This window comes from Bos indicus, chromosome 5, assembly GCF_029378745.1.
Source record: "Bos indicus isolate NIAB-ARS_2022 breed Sahiwal x Tharparkar chromosome 5, NIAB-ARS_B.indTharparkar_mat_pri_1.0, whole genome shotgun sequence".
Taxonomy (NCBI): Eukaryota; Metazoa; Chordata; class Mammalia; order Artiodactyla; family Bovidae; genus Bos; species Bos indicus.
In genome coordinates, this window is record NC_091764.1 from 114,364,338 (window position 1) to 114,383,363 (window position 19,026).

A 19,026-nucleotide genomic window follows, 5' to 3' on the forward strand; every position below is an offset into this window, starting at 1 on the left:
CTGTGCTGGGCCCCTATCACTGCAGAACAAACGACCCAACGACCCAACGTTCGCTACCTAAGATAACCACCATGGTATGTTATCTCTAGGTTCTGTGGGGTCAAGAATTTGGGCAGGGTGCGGCTGAGCGCTCTGAACCACGTGGCACTGAGGTCACTCAGGCGGATTCAGACAGCTGGTCTGGGGGCCCGAGCAGGCTTTGTCCACAGCTGGCACCTTGTGGGGGTGGGTTCTCCCACACGACAGTCCTGGGACGGGCAGGCTTCTCATCTGACAGCTTGTGGCTCCGGCTGGGGCTTTCCACACAGGAAGTAGAAGCTGCTGGCTGCTTAAGGTCTGGGCCCCGAAAAAGAACACACTAGCCATGTCCCACTGGTCAAAGCAGTCACAGAGCCCACCCAAGGTCAGGAGAAGGGGACAAGACCCTTCTCTCACCTCCAGAGGGAAGTAGTATCAAAAACACAACTATTTGTAGAGGAGGGCGAGGCTACACAGCACATCTTATGAGATCTCAGTTCCTCGGCCAGAGACTGGACCTGGGCCACAGCAGTGAAAAATGCCGAGCCCTAACCACTAGGCAACCAGGGAGCTCCCCACTGTGGCCATTTCAAATGTGTCACAAATTATGCGGGTGGTAAAGAATCTGCCTGCCACTGCAGGAGATGCGAGAGACACAGGTTTGATCCCTGGGTCGGGAAGATCCCCTGGAGAAGGAAATGGCAACCCACGCCAGTATTCTTGCCTGGAAAATCCCATGGACATAGGAGCCTGGTGGGCTACAGTCCATAGGGTTGCAAAGAGTTGGACGTGACTGAGCAGCAGGGATGGTGTTTCGTTTCAGTTCTTTTGGGGGCATGTTTATGAACTCATAGATTCAAACATGCATCATGAATTTCGATCTGTTTCAGTTATTCTTACTGCAGCTCTAGTTCTCCTTATTTTGGGCAGAAGGAACTCTCTAAGTTGCCTTCTGAGTCTTATTAACGTGACTCTAGCAGTCCTCGACCATGTCTCTGCTTTCCCATAAGACAAGCTATTCTGAGCTCACCTTGTACAAGTCTTCCTGAGGCCCAGCGACAGGCACTTCTGCAAGGAGCAAGGGAAACATTCACCTACCCTGTAGCCTGACTGTTAAAGGGTTCCAATGCTCCACCCTCCTTGTTCCATATCCTGTGTCACTTTGTAGCAAGTCCCTTCTGGAGGTAAAATAACTTTCCCCTTGAATTTGAGCCAACCCAATGCAGTTCTTTGGGCTTTCCTGATAGCTCAGATGGTATAGGGAGTTAGAAGGGATAGGCTACACACTCCAGTATTCCTGGGCTTCCCTTGTGGCTCAGCTGGTAAAGAATTTGCTTGCAATGTGGGAGACCTGGGTTCAACCCCTGCATTGGGAAGATCCCCTGGAGAAGGGAACGTCTAGCCACTCCAGTATTCTGGCCTGGAGAATTCCATGGACTGTATAGTCCACGGGGTCGCAAGGAATCAGACACGACTGAGCGACTTTCACTTCACTTCAATGCAGTTCTTTGGCCAAAAAGAACAGAAGTGATGGCGTGCCATTTCTGAGACGGGCCCTTAACGGCCTTGAGAGCTGCCACCTCTCTCTTGGGCCCCCGACTAGCTGGCTGGAGGGTTGTGAGAGCTTTGTGGAGAGGAGCCCCTGTTGTCCTGGCCAAGGGCATTCTAGACCAGCCAGGTCCTGGATGACCCGCCAGGTGACAGCAGATGCTGCATGAGCCCAGGTAGGGTCAGTGAAGCAGGCCAGACCAAGAGAACCGCTCCACCAAACCGACAAACTCATGTTAACAAGAAGTGGTTGTTTCGAGCCCCTAAGTTTTGTTTTCTAATATTTATTTATTTGGCTGCCCTGGGTCTTAGCTGTGACACATGTGATCTTCCAAAATTCGTTGCGGCGTTTGGGACAGTTAGTTGAGGCATGTGGGATCTAGTTCCCTGACCAGGGATTGAACCTGGGCCCCTTGCACTGGGAGTGCAGAGCCTTAGCCACTGGACCGCCAGGGAAGGCCCCAGGCCCCTAGGTTTTCTGGTGCTTGTTACTCGCTGTCTGGCAATGGGTAACCCTACACTCCCTCCAGCACGGTCACTGTTTACCTGTTTCACACTCCGTCTACTTGCTGCCCACGTGTAAGGTGTTTTTGCACAGGTGTTGTCAGGATACAAATACAATTTCATAATATGTTTTTCTTCTCATTTATTGTTGTTCAGTTTCCCAAACTGCTTTACGATCATCACAGTATTTTAACGGCTGCGCCTTAATCTGCTTGGTTACTGTATTTACCTTTCCCCGACCGGTTAATATTTAGCTGTTTTCAGTAATTTTCCCTAACCGATTTCCAAGACCTGACTGGGACGCTCAGTGCTTAAAGCATGAGCTCTCAACATCTCCAAATATCCAGCTCCTATCAAACTGGTCAGCCCTTCCCTCCACTCACTCTTTGGCTCAGGAGAGCTCCACTCTGCTCAGTGCTATGTCATCCTCAGCCTGGATGGGAGGAGAGTTTGGGGGAGAACGGACACACGTACGTGTACGGCTGAGTCCCTTCGCTGTTCGCCTGAAACTGTCACAACAGTGTTAATGGGCTATGCTCTGACACACAAAAAAAAGTCAAAAAAAAAAAAAAAAAGCGATCCAAAACTCTTCTCGGCGTGAAGACGGCAGCACTGAACTCCCGCTCGCCCCCCACCCCGGCATGAGAAGCCGAAAGCACACGCTGAGTCCTGCTGGGTCCACGGCCCCAGGCAGCGGGACACGAGACAGCGAGTACTAAATGCTGTCGTGCTCAGCCTTCCGTTCAGAGCTCCCGTGAAGCAGGGTTCTGGATAAATGACGTCACTTTACCTCTGAGAGGTGAAGTATATGAGATGCTGACCCACTTCACAAATGCCCTCCCTGCCTGCCGGCCCCGCTCCTGCAGGGGCAAATCAGGTTTAAAGAGCAGGTGACTTCAGTGTTGTTGGGAGCACAGCTTATGTCCTCCCTCTGTCCACTGCTGGAGCTGGGGGCTGGGGGTTGCCCGCTGTGCCTGGGGCCCGGCCAGGCTCTGGGGAGGCTGAGAGAAGCCAGGCCGGGTCCTCAATTTTCCAGGCTTCGCAGGGACACCAACAGAGGGGACAGGTGGGGAATCACAGACTTGGCGTTTGCTGCCACCTGAGGAGAGCAGCCCAGGAGGGCCCGCGGGGCAGAGCTGGCTTCCAGGGCACACGCGCTGGCGCGTGAGGGAGGTACTGGTGGGGCTCCTGCCCCGTGCCAGCACCGCTTCACACTCCATGCTCCCTGAAACCTCAAACAACCAAACCTGGGAAGACAGGTCAAGGCCTCCGCGAACAGTGGGGTGGAGGCTCCAGGGCTGAAGCCACACGCGGCTCGGGCCCCAGGGTCTGGACGTCTAACCCCCGGGCGCGCTGTCTCTGGAGGGTGGGCTGAGGAGAGGCAGAAAGCACAGTGTACAAAAGTGCAAAAGAAAGACAGTGTTCTCAGGGGGTCAGTGGGGAAAACGTGCAGCCTCCTGCACTGGCGGGGGAGCAGAGGGGGAAGGGAAGGGGCTGGAGAGAGGCTGAGGACCATCTCTCAGGGCAGCGGCAGGGGGAGAGAGTCCTGGGTGGCGGCAGGGGAGAGTCAGGGTGGAAAGGCCCCTGCAGGCCCTGACGTGCTCCCCCACCGACCCCCCATCCCCCCAAAGCCTCACTCCCATGCTCTGCACCCAGGAGCCGCTGCGGCTTGGGGAAGCCTTCTGGTGGGTAACCCGCCAGGTGTGTGGATGCTGTCCCGAGGGAGGGAGCAGCCCAGGCCTGGACCAAGCAGGACAGGGGAGCTCGCCCAGAGGAAGAGGGTGGAGGCCAGGCGGAGAGAGGAGTCCAGGAAGACTCCAGGGCTCCCGGCTGGGCCAGGCACCACCTGGGACTGAGTGCCGAAATGCGACCTTTCCAGCCTAACTGGCCTTTCCGGGGTTTCTCAGTCAGTCCGGCCAGCACCGTGCTGGCCTAAGACGGAGTGAAAGGGAGCAGGGAGCCCTCCCACAGTCCTCCCCACCCACCACAGCCCGCCCCACCCCCCACGCCACCCCACAGGATGCTAACTTCCCCGAGGGAACCCCAAGGTCCAGGCAACAGGGCGCCACTGTGAGCAGCACTGGCCCCGGGGCGGGGGCTCCTGTTTCTCACCCAGACGCACACTGTGCAACCACACTCTCGGGGCTGAGACGCCCCCAGGCCTCTTGACAGCCATGTCACTCGAGCACGTGCACCACCCCGGGGCCGCCTGCTCCTGCGCACAGAGGGCCCGGGATGAGAGCACGTGCAGCGGGGGTGGCACACGGCATGGGGGGGGGCCTTCGCGGACACTGCCCCCCGGACACGCCGCCATCACACTCGTGAACGGGCTCGGACGGCAAGAGAAGCCCAACTTCCATACTCACCAGTAGAAATTCCAGTCCTCGTTTTCTGTCACTTGGACCCATCCTCTCTTCTCAAAGTTATTTATCAGCACCGACTTCTCGATGTCAGTGACCCACTTCACTTTTCCTGCCATAATCCTGGAAGACAGCGCCTCATGAGAGCCATGAACATCGACGCCTCACCTCCCGCTCACCCGAAGGAGTCCTCTGCGCACCGTGAACAGACCACCCCGCCCCGAGCTCCATCTCCCCCACAGAGGCTCTCAGCCTGGGCGAGGTCCCCCCAACACGCCCCTGGGGGACCCTGCCACATCTGAAGGCATCTCGCTCATCAGGACCGACCAGGGTTCAGGGGAGGCTCTGACACCTCATGAGCAGAGATGCTGCTTGACACCCTCGACGTGCAGGATGCCTACTCACGCCCGCACAACAAACCGCCCAGTCCCAAATACCAGCTGTGCTGAGCCTGAGAGTCTGCTCAAGCAGGAAATAAAGCCTACACACGTTGAACAGCAGCTGTGACAAGCACCACGAGGGGACGTGCCTGGGCCATGGGAGCTGGGTCGGCGTGTGGGAGGGTATCCTGGGCAGGGGACCCTGGAGCTGACTCTGATGGGCAGAGATGAGAGCACCTGCTCTAATCCGTGCACCACCCCTCACCTGGCCCCTCAAGTCCTGCCTATATTTCCCCTGCTGCCTCCCTGCCCTACACCAGTGTACTCTTTCACAGTGGGTGATCTCAGCGTCTGTCTGACCACATCGCTCCTGTTTAACAACCAACGTGACTCCCACTGCCCCTAAAATGTGCAGTGCCCTGTTCCTCTCCTGCTTTTCCAGGTGCGTCACGTGCCACCGTCTCGCTCACCCACTGTTCTGGCCACACGGGACTCCCGTCTACCTCAGGACCTTGGCACGTGCTCTGCCTGCAGCACTCCGGCCTCCCTTCTGCCCACTCGTCTGTGGGCAGAACTGAGTGTCACTTCCCGCAGAGCCTCTCTGACTCTCCAGACCAGCTGCCCGGCCCCTCGGCACCTGCAGTTCTGTCCCTGCTTGGGGGTCAGGAGTCGCCTCTTTTCCGTCCCCGCCTCATGCCCAGGGTCTGGCGTGTGCCTGGCACGCGGCAGACCATCACTTCAGGGAGAACGAGTGACCGTGGTCCCAGGCCTGGCAGTGCCACCGTGGGACTCTGAGCAAGTTACAGGACCTTTCTGCACCTAGTTCCTCCTCTGGATTTGTGGTTTGCGAGCTGCTCAAGCAGCCCAGGGTTCCAGGCTCCCCCCAGCTTCCCCCAGACCAAGGCTGCCTCGTTACACTCCTGAGGACAGGAGGGGAAGGGCTTTCCCAGCCCAGGCTCGAAGCCCTGGGGCCCTATGAACGTCGAGGGCCTTTTATGAAGGAGGCACATCCCCCTTGTCATGGCTTCACGTTTGGAGCAACGTCACCAGGCAGAAAAAAGCATGGGATGTGGAGCTGGGGACTTGGGTATGCGCTGCCTGGGAGAGGAAACGGGAAGGCAGGCTCTGAGAGCGTCTGCCAGGTGCAGCTCGGGGCGCTTCTACACAGGGCAGCCACACCCTCCGCGGGGTGCCCAGCAAGGCACGGCTGTGGGTAAGCCCAGCCTGTGGAGCTCGAGGCCCAGCTCCACCACGCACTTGCTATGTGACGCTGGGCAAGTCACCCGACCTCTGAACGTTTCCTCATCTGCGAAATGGGGGTAACAATAGTACTGACCCGCGTCGCAGGTGAGAGTAAGAAGTAAACGAGTGAACACGCGTCAAGCACTGAGAAGGACGCCTGGCACGTAAGGAATCACGGTCGTCACCCTGTTCACGGGTGAGGAAGCCACGGCTCTTAAGAGCCGGTGTAAGAAAGGACCAAAGGACGCGATGGTGGCTTGAGTGAAGCTCAGGGTGACCCTACTCTATCTTCGCTGCTTCTTCCACAGCCCATCACCCCTTCCCTCTGTGAACGCGGCTTCCTCAGGACAACGCCAGCGCCCACAAGGTCAAAGTGAGGGGTAAACGGAACCGCTCTCTGCAAACGCTAAGTGTCACGTAACTGCCACGTGAGGCTGCTAACCCGTCAGTCATGGTCCGCGTGAAGGTCAGCAGCCACTGCCTCAGGGTGACGCCAGAAGCTCCGTGAGTCCCCCACCTGCTGGCAGCTCAGTCCATGCCTGAGCAAACCCCACCGGCGCGGCCCCCCTCATGGTGTCGAGGCTGACTTGGGAGTGTGTGTGCTTTTCTACTACAGGCAATTTGCAGGCACTGATTTATTTTGTGTTTTTATACAAACCAAAGGTTTGTGGCAACCCTGCATGGGGCCAGTCTATGAGCACCATTTTTCCACCAGTGTCTGCTCACTTTCTGTCTCTGTATCACAGTATTCTTATCATATTTCAAACATCTTCATTATTACCTTTTACTTATTTATTTTGATCGTACCATGAAGCATGTGGCATCTTAGTTCCCTGCGCCCCCTGCACTGGAAGTACAGAGTCTTAAGCACTGGACTGCCAAGAAGTCCCTCGTTATTATCTGTTTGCTACAGTGATCTGTGATCTTTGGTGTTACTACCATGACTCCCTGAAGGCTCAGGTGATGATTAACATTTTTTAGAAATAAGGTGAAAGTCACTCAGTTGTGTCCAGCTTTTTGGGACTGCATGGACTATCAGTTCATGGAATTCTCCAGGCCAAGAATACTGGAGTGGGTAGCTGTTCCCTTCTCCAGGGGATCTTCCCAACCTAGGGATCGAAGCCAGGTCTCCTGCATTCAGGTAGATTCTTTACCAGCTGAGCTACCAGGGAAGCCTTTTAGCAATAAGGTATTTTTAAATTAGGGCTTCCCTGATTTAAAAATGGCTCAGTGGTAAAGAATCTGCCTGCAATGCAGGAGACCTGGGTTCAATCCCTGGGTTGGGAAGATCCCCTGGAGGAGGGCATGGCAACCCACTCCAGTATTCTTGCCTAGAGAATCCCATTGACAGAGGAGTCTGGCAGGCTGCAGTCCATATGGTTGCAAAGAGTCAGACATGACTGAAGCAACTCAGCAGCAGCAGCAACATTTTTTAATTAAAGCCATGTACACGGTTTTAGACAAGTAGCTAATGCCTAGTACAGTCTGTAGTACAGTATAAAGTTAACTATTATACCCCAGGGAAACCAAAACATTCGTGCAACTTGCTTTCTTGCAATATTCACTTCGCCGGGGTAGTCTGGGCAGGAAATCTGCAGCATCTGGGAGGCCAGCCTGTAATCTGACTTCACCCTGAACAGCCCTGCCTCCTTGAGGGATCCTGTTCCTACTCTGCCCCCTAGAGTCCAACTGCAGACACAGTATTTGGGTGAGAACCAACCCCGCAGCCAGGCAGGGCCCACACCACACACCCTGCACTTCAAACATCGGCCTTCCTGGGCGACCTCACCTCTGTCATGGACGTCCACCTGGAGGTGACGCTGAAGTAAGAGCAGAAACATAACGCGGTAGCACGGGCAGCTCTTTATATCCACACTGTGCTCCAGTCACAAAACAGGCAGAAGATGCTTCCAGGGGCACGACCCCAAACCCAGCAAGCCGGATGCGGCAAATGTTCCTGCCTTCACTTGAGTACTGCCAGGTACTGTTAGTCGCTCTGTTGTGTCTGACTGTTTGCGACCCCGTGGACCATAGCCCGCCAGGCTCCTCTGTCCATGGGGACTCTCCAGGCAAGAATACTGGAGTGGGTTGCCATTCCCTTCTCCAGGGGATCTTCCCCACCCAGGGATCGAACCCAGGCCTCCCACATTGCAGGCAGATTCTTTACCATCTGAGCTACAGGGAAGCCTCATTCTCACTTTACAGCAGAAAGTGGAGCCTCCAAGGAGGGCGGTTTCCTCCCGGCCCCCCTTCCTTCGACCACCTGGACAGGTGGTCACCAAGGGAAACATCTCACACCTGACCTACCATAGGTATTTATGGAGCCAACAGGAACATCCAATTTCTCTTCAGTTTCCCTGACTCTTGCCTCGGGTTCTTGCCTAAAACAAAATGAATACACAAATGATTGGCACAAAGACAGACACAAGGATCAATGAAATACAGCAGACAGCCCAGAAATAAACCCCACAACTTACAGCCAATTACTCTCTGACAAAGGAGGCAAGAATGTACGATGGTGAAAAGACAGTCTCTTCAGCAAGTGGTGCTGGGAAAGCTGGCCAGTTACGTGTAAACCAACAGAGTTAGAACACACTCTCACACCGTGCACAAAAAGAAACTCAAAACGCCTTAAAGACTTAAATGCAAGAGGCGACACCGTAAAACCCCTAGAAGAGAATACAGGCAAAACATCCTGACGTAAACAGTACCAGTGTTTTCTTAGGTCAGTCTCCCAAGGAAATAGAAATAAAAGCAAGCATAAACAAATGGGACCTAATCAACTTATCGACTTTAGTACAGCAGAGGAACTCATAAACAAAATGAAAAGACAACCTACGGGCTGGGAGAAAACAATTGCAAATCATGTGACTGACAAGGGCTCAATTTCCAGCCAAATAAATAACTGTTCTCAAAAAAAGATGAGGTCATTCAGGTCAGCCTTAATCCAACGACAGATACTCTTACGAGATGGAAAGCTGGACACAGAGACACACGGGGCGGACAACACCCTGAGAAGACAGACAGATCAGAGGGAGCGCGGCCGTGGGAAGACGGAGGCGGAGATTACAGAATTATGCTGCCATGATGCCTGGGGCTCCCAGAAACTGGATGCTGTGAGCACCCCCTCCCCTGGAATCTTTCAAGAGAGCACACCTCTGCCAACCCCCCCGATTCCAGGCTCCTGCCTCACGGAGCTGTGCAGTTTGTGGCACTTTGACACTGCAGGCCTAGGAAACCAACAAGACACAACCATCCTAAACACCAGGAGAAAAAGAAGAAGAAATTCACACACAAGGAGCTGCACGCATACGAATTTTGGAAACAGAGCATGGTATAAAGTGCTGAGCAAGAAGACAGTCATTCATGGTTAAAAAAGGAAAGAAAGAAGGCCCCCTCTCCTTTAAAAGAACCTCTTTTCAGAAATACACCAAATCGACGTGGACTCCACCACCGAGAGTTGATGCAAAGGCACCTTGAGAAGAGCAAGGAGGGATGGAGGCGCCCTCCACACCTGAGGCTCAGAGACCCGGTTCGCTCGCGCACGGAAATGTCTGAGCCACGGGTCCTGGCAAGTCCTCGGGGCCTCAGCCTCCCCGGTGAAATAAATGAAAAAAGAAAGTGACAGCCCCTCAGCGGCACCGCAGGGATCACCGCAAGGTCAGGCGGGCGTGGCCCTGGCACATGGCAGGCTCTCCCAACAGTCAACCGAGTTTGAATCGAGCGCGTCAGGTGGAAAGAGTTTCCCCGTGAAGCTGCCCCTGATTCGGTCCCTCACACTCCTGCCGCTGGGCCCCGGAGACCAGCCCGCCTCGTGCAGGAAGTGATGACATGTCTCTGTCATCACTGAAACGACAGCCACCACTCACGAAGCACCAGGATGCACCGGGCTCCGGGCTGGGCAGTGTGTGCAGACCCTTGTCTACTGGGCACACCATTACAGCTCACCCGACGCCCGGAGGCAGGTACTGTCCCCACTCACAGCCAGTAGAGTGGGGCTCGAAGAGTAAGAGGGAACGCACACGGCCTCCCTCCCACATGGGATGTCAACCCTCAGTTTACAGGCAGCCCCCTTGTCAGGCGTCATCGCCCTCCCATAGGGCAGCAGGTGGTCCCCCAGCACCCAGCCAGGGCCAGTAAGGGGGCTCAGGAATTGTCTTAGAACAAAGGAGCCATCAGCCAGTCCCCACGGTACAGAAGCCAGACTCCTCCCCAAACCTGAGAAATCCTTTTCCTTAGAAGTCCTTTTCCTTAGAAAAGTAAATAAATACCTGATTGTCAGATTGTTTTCCTGTGACTTCCTCCTAAAATAGAAAAAAATTAAAAACCAAGCAGGATTAGTGGTATTGTGTAATGAACTTGACACATCACCTCTCTACTGGTTCATAGGAACTGACGCCTCAGACTTTCAAGCCACGAGGTCGCCTACTTTCAAAACTGAGCACCATAAAAACCTCACCAGGAAAAGCAGAGACTGGTGAGATACCCCTCATGCTGATCACAGCTCGAAGTCAGAGCGGGCTGTCACCACCTGAGGTATGTCAGCCATCCCGAATCCAGAGAGCTGCTGGTTATTTAAGGGTCCCGCTCCTGGGGCAAGTGGGCAGGATGTGCTCAAGCTTGAGAACTGGTTTCCCCGGGGACACCCCTGGGCGTCGGGGCCACCAAGAATCTAGTTTCTCATCTGTCTAGTCTCACTCGGCATTGACAGCCACTCTGTGTCAGATGGGTGACAAGAGACATGGAGCTGCCTGGGACCAGGTGCTCCTGGACAGTCCTGATCCAGGGGATGCAAGAGATGCATTCAGGGACTTGCCCGGCAGTCCAGTGGTTAAGACTCCACACTGCCAGTGCAGGGGGCGTGGTTTGACCCCTGGTCAGGAAACTAAGATCCCACATGCCACGAGGTATGGCCAAAAAAAAGAAGTGTGTTCAAAGTGCTTTAAGAGCCCAACAAAATTCAACTGCAGTCCTGGGGAGAAAGTGACCATCAATCCAGGCCAGTGGCAAATCATGCCCACTCCACCCAAAAGATTCCACGTTCAGAGACTTCCCCAGTGTCCTCACAATCAGGGACACCCACAGCAGGCCCAATGATGGGCTTCCGTGGCCCCACTGTCGCCCCTCTGCAGCCATCCCTCACCCAGCGGCGGACCCATCTTTTTACACACACAAAGCAAACCTTATCACTCTGCTCACAAGCCTGTGAGCAGCTGCCCACTGTGCTGAGATTAAGCTCGCAGTCCCCCAGCAGCCTTCCACCCGCCTTCCCTCTCCAGACTCCAGCCTTTTTCAGCCCTCTCACCCACCAAGTGACATCCACTCTTAAGCCTTTGCTCATCCCCCAAATCTGGCCCTTTCTCAAAGGCCAACCCCTCACAGCAGCCTTCCCAAGCCCATCTCAGTCCTCCTCATTTACCAAGTTGTCACTTCTCTATGGCGATCATGGTGTACACAACTGTTTAATCCGGTGCCGACTCAAAGCATGATCTGTGAGCCCGCAGCATCGGCATCACGACCTGGTGCTTGTTAGAAACACAAATCCTCCCCAACCCACGCACACACAGTAGGGTAATGCACTCAGATCTCTGGGAGTAGGCCCCAGGAATCTGTGTTTTAAATTCTCAGGGCATTCCTGAGTACTCAAGTTTGAGAAGGCCTGGTCTAGTTCACGTATTTGGTCCCTTGGTGACCACCTGTCTTCAATACACATATGTCACCATGGGAGCAGGAATGCTGCTCCATCTTATCTCTGCTGAACCCCCAGCACCCAGAACAGCGTCTGGTAACAGCAGGCTGTCAGTCAGTATTTGATGACTTAACAAGAGAAGACACGAGGGACTTCCCTGGTGGGCCAGTGGCTGAGACTCTGTGCTCCCAATGCAGGGGCCCCAAGTTCTATCCCTGGTCAGAGAGCCAGATCACACATGCCACAACTAAAGATCCCGAATGCCACAGTGAAGACCGAGGAGCCCACGTGCTGCAATAAGGAAAAAAAAGACACGAATTCCCGCCACACACAAGCAAGTGCCAAGCAGTGAAGCAGGTGCAGCCTAGCCCTACAGGGGCCATCAGCCTCGCAGGGGAGACACCCAGGAAACAGTCATCTGTAAACACTTCTACAGATTTATCCGGGCGAGAAGTAGGAGGCCGGGAGGGAGTCCAGCTGATTTCCGCTGAACAGTGGAACGTCTCGGGGAATCTCTGTGCCCAGGAAGACAGAACTCTGCCAAGAGGCCTCCACCTCCTGTTGTTACGACTATTCCCAGACAAAAGCCAGAACAACCTCTCAGGAGAAACAGCAGATTGTGGGCAGAACCCACATTCGTGGGAGTCATTTCACTCTTCCAGCTATAGGACCATGGACGCACTCTCTGCCCTGCCCTCATCCCACTCTCCCAGTCAGTCTGATCACTATCAGTTTCAATAAAGTCCCAGCTCCGCCAGGATCCCAGGACATGTGCATCCCTTTTTAGCGTGTCTTTTTTGGGAAAAAAAAAAAAAAAGAGCCACCTAGAAATAAAATCGTAATACAAACGCCGACTTCACATGGGCGCAGTGCGTGGGGTTGCAGTTGTGTCGCCTGTCAGTCTCCTCATTCCCCCTGCTCCTCGAACGTGTTTACCGGCGCAGGTAACTCCCTGAGAGCAGGGCAGGGCCAATCTTTTTTGTACCGCCACAACCCAGCCCCCAATTACGCTTCTGAATATTCCCTGAACGAAGAACTGCTCTGCAAATCCCAAACGGCTTACAACCATAAGATACTTTTAGTTTCAGAATGAATCCCCCTATGCCTCGGCTACTGTAAGGGGGTATGTCTACCCCACCCCCTCTAATGACGGGAAAACAGGGAGGAAAAAGAGGGGAAACGCCGACGTTCAGACCCCCAGAGAGAGGCGTGCAGAGCGGGGGGACACTCATCTCCTGTCTCCCGTCCAGAGCGCTACCCACAGGTACACTGCGCCCTGCAAGATGCCAACGGAAACAATAGAGATTGCAAATGAATGAAAAAGCCTAGGCACAATTAAATTCTGGAATAACGGATAAGAGGAATGCAATTACTCTTATCGAGTAGGCACAAGTCATAGGAACTCGGAGGAAGAAAAGGAGCACAATGGTCAGCGCGGGCTTCCCCCTAGGGACAGCGAGTCCGGCCAGCAGCATCTAAACCGCGGAGACCAGCGCCCACAACCGCTCGCGCATGCGCACTCGCCCACCCAGCACGGCCACACCCTCGGTCCCGGAGGCTGCGGCGCCGGCGGCGGGGCCTCACCTGTGGGCGCAGAGCGCTGAGAAGCGCCCGGGAGCGCGGAGCACGGCGGCCCCGCGCCGCGGCCCGGCCCCGCCTCCAGCCCCACTCGGCTCTCGCTGGAGGACACGGCCCGCTTACCCAGCGCGGACCGGCCCTCCGCCCGCCGCGCTCTACTTCCGGGGCGGCGCCCTGGCAACCGGAGACGCGGCGTTGCCGGCGCCGCGACTGCTTCCGGGGTTAGACTGGCCACTCTTCTGCAGTTGCGCCTCCAACCTGCACAGCTCCCTACGCACGGGGGCTGACGTAAAACTCAACATCCAGAAAACTCAGATCGTGGCATCCGGTCCCATCACTTCATAGCAGATAGATGGGGAAACAATGGAAACAGTGTCAGACTTTATTTTTTGGGGCTCCAAAACCACTGCAGATGGTGACTGCAGCCATAAAATTAAAAGACCCTTGCTTCTTGGAAGAAAAGCTATGACCAACCTAGACAGCATTTTAAAAAAGCAGAGATATTACTTTGCCGACAAAGGTCCGTCTAGTCAAGCTATGGTTTTTCTGGTAGTCATGTATGGATGTGAGAGTTGGACTGTAAAGAAAGCTGAGTGCCAAAGAATGGATGCTTTTGAACTGTGGTGTTGGAGAAGACTCTTGAGAGTCCCTTGGACTGCAAGGAGATTCAACCAGTCCATCCTGGGGGAGATCAGTCCTGGGTGTTCATTGGAAGGACTGATGCTGAAGCTGAAACTGCAATACTTTGGCCACCTGATGCAAAGAACTGACTCCTTAGAAAAGACCCTGATGCTGGGAAAGACTGAAGGCGGGAGGAGAAGGAGACAAGAGGATGAGATGGTTGGATGGCATCACGGACTCGATGGACATGAGTTTGAGTAAGCTCTGGAAATTGGCTGTGGACAGGGAGGCCTGGTGTGCTTCAGTCCATGGAGTTGCAAAGAATTGGACATGACTGAGCGACTGAACTGACTGACTGCCTGACTGATGTCCTGCGAGGAACCACCCAGGCCACCATCCCCAGGGGTCTTGCAACCTTCGGGGGCCTGGAAATGAGATTGCAAGGGATCGGGGCCCAGGATCCAGCCTGATAGTGGCAGGTAGAGCAGTATGATGCCTGGGGCCCTGGGCTGTAGTCCCTCTCTTTATCTCCTCTGTTGCTCAGCTTCAGTATCTGTAAAACTAGGACTGTTCATAGCACCAACTACATAGGGTTTGTCATAGGGATAACATACATGTTGCACTCAGCAAGTAGTAGTAAGTGGCCTACTCAAAGGTCACCTCATTTATGAAGTGTTCCCTGAGTGTGGGACAGGTATAGTTTCTCAAACTAGATTTTTTAAACTCCTGTTCAGTTCAGTTCAGTTCAGTTGGTCAGTCATGTTCAATTCTTTGTGACCCCATGGACTGCAGCACGCCAGGCTTCCCTGACCATCACCAACTCCTGGAGCTTGCTCAAACTCATGTTCATCGAGGCAGTGATGCCATCCAACCATCTCATCCTCTGTTGTCCCCTTCTCCTCCCACCTTCAGTCTTTCCCAGCATCAGGGTCTTTTCCAATGAGTCAGTTTTTTGCATCAGGTGGCCAAAGGATTAGAGTTTCAGCTTCAGCATCAGTCCTTCCAATTAATATTCAGGACTGAATGTACACGGTACTTTAGGGATTGACTCGATTGATCTCCTTGCAGTCCAAGGGACTCTCAAGGGTCTTTTCCAACACCACAGTTCAAAGGTATCAATTCTTCAGCTCTCAGCTTGCTTTATGGTTCAACTCTCACGTCCATACATGATTACTGGAAAAACCGTAGCTTTGACTAGATGGACCTTTGTCGGCAAAGTAATGTCTCTGCTTTTTAATAAGCTGTCTAGGTTGGTCATAGCTTTTCTTCCAAGAAGCGTCTTTTAATTTCATGGCTGCAGTCACCATCTGCAGTGATTTTGGAGCCTAAAACAATAAAGTCTGTCACTGTTTCCATTGTTTCCCCATCTATTTGCCATGAAGTGATGGGACCAGATGCAATGATCTTAGTTTTTTGAATGTTGAGTTTTAAGCCAGCTTTTTCACTCTCCTCTTTCACTCTTATCAAGAGGCTCTTTAGTTGCTCTTCGTTTTCTGCCATAGGGTGGTATCATCTGCATACCTGAGGTTATTGCTATTTCTCCCGAAAATCTTGATTCCAGCTTGTGCTTCATCCAGCCCGGCATTTTGCATGATGTACTCTGCATATAAGTTAAATAAGCAAGGGGACAGTATAAGCCTTGACATACTCCTTTCCCAATTGGGAAACAGTCTGTTGTTCCATGTCCAGTTTTAACTGTTGCTTCTTGACCTGCATACAGATCGATCTCTCAGGAAGCAGGTAAGGTGGTCTGGTATTCCTATCTGTGGTATTCCCATTCTTGAAGAATTTTCCACAGTTTGTTGTGATCCACACAAAGTGTTTGGTGTAGTCAATAAAGCAGAAGTAGATGTTTTTCTGGAACTTTCTTGCTATTTTGATGATCTAGCAGATATTGGCAATTTGATCTCTGGTTCCTCTGCCTTTTCTAAATCCAGCTTGAACATCTGCAAGTTCATGGTTCATATACTGTTGAAGCCTGGCTTGGAGAATTTTGAGCATTACTTTGCTAGCATGTGAGATGAGTGCAATTATGCGGTAGTTTGAACATTCTTTGGCATTGCCTCTCTGGGATTGGAAAGAAAACTGACCTTTTCCAGTCCTGTGGTCACTGCTGAGTTTTCCAAATTTGCTGGCATATTGAGTGCAGCACTTTCACAGCATCATCTTTTAGGATTTGAAATAGTTCAACTGGAATTCCATCACCTCCACTAGCTTTGTTCGTAGTGATGATTTCTAAGGCCCACTTGACTTCACATTCCAGGATGTCTGGCTCTAGGTGAGTGACCTGGGTCATGAAGATCTTTTTTTTGTATAGTTCTGTGTATTCTTGCCACCTCTTCTTAATATCTTCTGCTTCTGTTAGGTCCAAACCGTTTCTGTCCTTCATTGTGCCCAACTTTGCATGAAAAGTTTTAAAACTCCATCTGTTAGGAAATGGCAACCTGGCTAGTGAAAAATTTAAAACTGAAGCCAGGTCTAGATTGAATCCTCACTCCCGAATGCACTAGCTTTGTGGCTTGTGGTAGGTCATGTCACTTGTCTGAGCCTCAGTTTCTTATTCATAAATGGAGACAATAGCACCTACATTGAAGGGTTGTTGGGAAGATTAGTTTTAAAAAAATTTAAAAAGGTGCTTCAGTATAGCACACACTAGTTGCTCAAATATTTGTTGAATTAATACACAATAAAACAGCATGTGCCCCAGACATCTGTCAGCCATGAATGTGTACTTGAAGGCAGCGTGAAAAGAGGAGCAGCAATTTACAAACCTGCTCTGTTACATTCTAGGTGCCTGGGCGTAGGACAATTGCAGTCTCTCTCTCTTTTTTTTTTTTTTTACCTTCCTTTTAGCCTTTGTTCCCGAAAGAGTAATTCATTATTTATAACACACAAAATGCATTAATGTTTCTCACTCTTCTGAATTTTTTAATCACCAACATCATGTATTACAGGGCACAGATCTGCAACGGCTGTGTGTATCATTCTGCAGCAGTTTATTGCTTATAATGTGCTTCCCTGATGGCTCAGACGGTAAAGCGTCTGTCTGCAATGCAGGAGACCCGGGTTCGATCCCCAGGTTGGGAAGATCCCCTGGAGAAGGAAATGGCAGCCCACTCCAGTATTCTTGCCTGGAGAATCCCATGGACGGCGGAGCCTGGTAGGCTATTGTCCATGAGGTTGCAAAGAGTTGGACATGACTGAGCGACTTCACTTCATAATTAGTGCACATGTAGGTTTAGACATCAGAAAACAAACCTTTAATTGGCAAAAAACAAACACTGCCAAGGAAACAGAGTCTACGCTCACACTGCTTGTCACATGACAGGCCAATAAGCCCAATAAATCGAGAGACAGGTTTTGGGAACAAGGAATAATGACTATTGAAAAAGCCGACTAACCAAGAAGATGGTAGGCACGTGTCCTAAAGAACCATCTTGCCTGAGTTAGAATTCAGACTCCTTCTATACTAAAAGGGGAAGGGAGTAAAGTCATACACTTCTTGGTTTCTGTCAACCTTCAGAGGGGATTTGTTAATTTCTCCCTCCTGCCACCATTCACAGGTGGACCTGGTCAGGAGGTTTCCTATGAGCTAAACAAAGGTATTTTAGCTTAATGCTCTTTACCGGGAGAGCAGGATCCCCAGAGGTGGGCCATTATGTATAACTTAAGTTTATAGGCAGCATCCCTTCAGTGATTAACTTGTAATAGAATACAAAAATGTTCTTCCCTATTACATTAACACAGTTAATACACAAGATCAAGAGTCAGCAAAGCATCGGTCAAATCCAGCCCACTACCTGCTCCAGAAAGCTAAGAATGCTGGTTCCTTGTGACCACTTGCAACTGATTTGATGATAACGAACACACTAACTTTGTACCCCAAATAAGTGAAATCATCTCCCCTCCTGCCCCCAAAGAAATCCATTCTTCTCATTCGTAGATCTCAATTGTTATTCTATTTTTATTTAATCAATTAAAAATTATGAATTTTTTAAAAAGTAATGAAAAGCTAACGAGACTATAAAACTTACATTAAGCAAGGAAAATAAATAAAAGTTTTAAGTTGTGAAAATGTGTGAAACTTTTAAGTGGCAGAGTCTGGATTTGAACCTACGAAGGCTGATGGTTCACACCTCTGCCTCCTGAAAAGCAAAGAGCCACCTTCCGGAGATGGGTGCGCTTTCAAGGTGATGCTCTGAGCTTTGTTTGCAAGCTTCCTGAGACGTCCGCACCGCCTTGCCCAGGCCGGGGGCGTGCTTTGGGTCCATCATCAGTTATATTTGGCGCCATCTAGTGGAGCCAGAGCTAATATGCACCCCGCTGCTGCCCCTGCCCTTCCTTGGTTCCCGCCTCAGCCCTTTAACCCCAGGAGGTGATGAGAACCAGAAGGTTGCAGATGATGTGCTTACTGCTGGCTCGTAGCAGGTGTTCAATAAACACTGTTTCCTGGATGAGACGTCCCTGCACTGGCTGGTTTCTGAGGCTGGTTCCTCGGGGTCATATTCCGCCAAGGGAGTCTTGAAATACCAGCAAGGAATGGGATCAGCTCCAATACTTTGGCCACCTGAAGTGAAGAGCCAACTCATTGGAAAAGATCTTGATTCTGGGAGAGATTGAGGGCAGGGGGAGAAGGGGGAGACAGAGGATGAGCTGGTTAGATAGCATCAGTGACTCGATAGACATGAATTTGAGCACACGCCAAGAGATAGTAAAGGTCAGAGGAACCTGGCGTGCTGCAGTCCATAGAGTCACAAAGAGTCAGACACGACTTAGCGACTGAACAACATCATGGGGTCAAGACCCCATCTTGGGATGATCTGGCCCAGCCCCTTCCCGGCCTCCGCTGTCTATGGCCCTCTCCTTCCTTGGCAGGTGGTCCCGCTGCCCCTCCCCCTCCCCAGGCAGGCGTACTGTCTTCATGTGGCCCCACACCCTTCTCCACCCTGAACACGGCACATCCTTCACCCAGCTCATCCCAACAAGGTTGATGATAAAGTCTGTGCTGGTGTCTTGACTGAGGGCCAGAACTCTCAGTTACGTCATTTTGCGGTTCAATGCAAAATGAAAATGTGGCAACTCTTGT

The 19,026-nt window shown here is 52.2% G+C and overlaps 1 protein-coding gene across 4 annotated transcripts in view; it reads right to left on the reverse strand.

The window, feature by feature from the left end:
- Positions 1 to 13,477, reverse strand: part of TTLL1 (TTL family tubulin polyglutamylase complex subunit L1) — a 35,128-nt gene extending 21,651 nt beyond the window's left edge. For 2 of the 4 annotated variants that reach the window (XM_070790535.1, XM_019961938.2), the window contains exons 1-4: positions 13,326 to 13,477; positions 10,324 to 10,356; positions 8,360 to 8,433; positions 4,437 to 4,553 (exon numbers count right to left, since the gene is read on the reverse strand). In XM_070790535.1, the coding sequence (XP_070646636.1) occupies positions 4,437 to 4,549 (113 nt within the window). In that variant the 5' untranslated portion in view covers positions 4,550 to 4,553; positions 8,360 to 8,433; positions 10,324 to 10,356; positions 13,326 to 13,477. The remainder of the gene's footprint in view (positions 1 to 4,436; positions 4,554 to 8,359; positions 8,434 to 10,323; positions 10,357 to 13,325) is intronic. The other 2 variants (XM_019961937.2, XM_019961939.2) reach the window with 2 other exon arrangements.
- Positions 13,478 to 19,026: the final 5,549 nt, after the last annotated feature.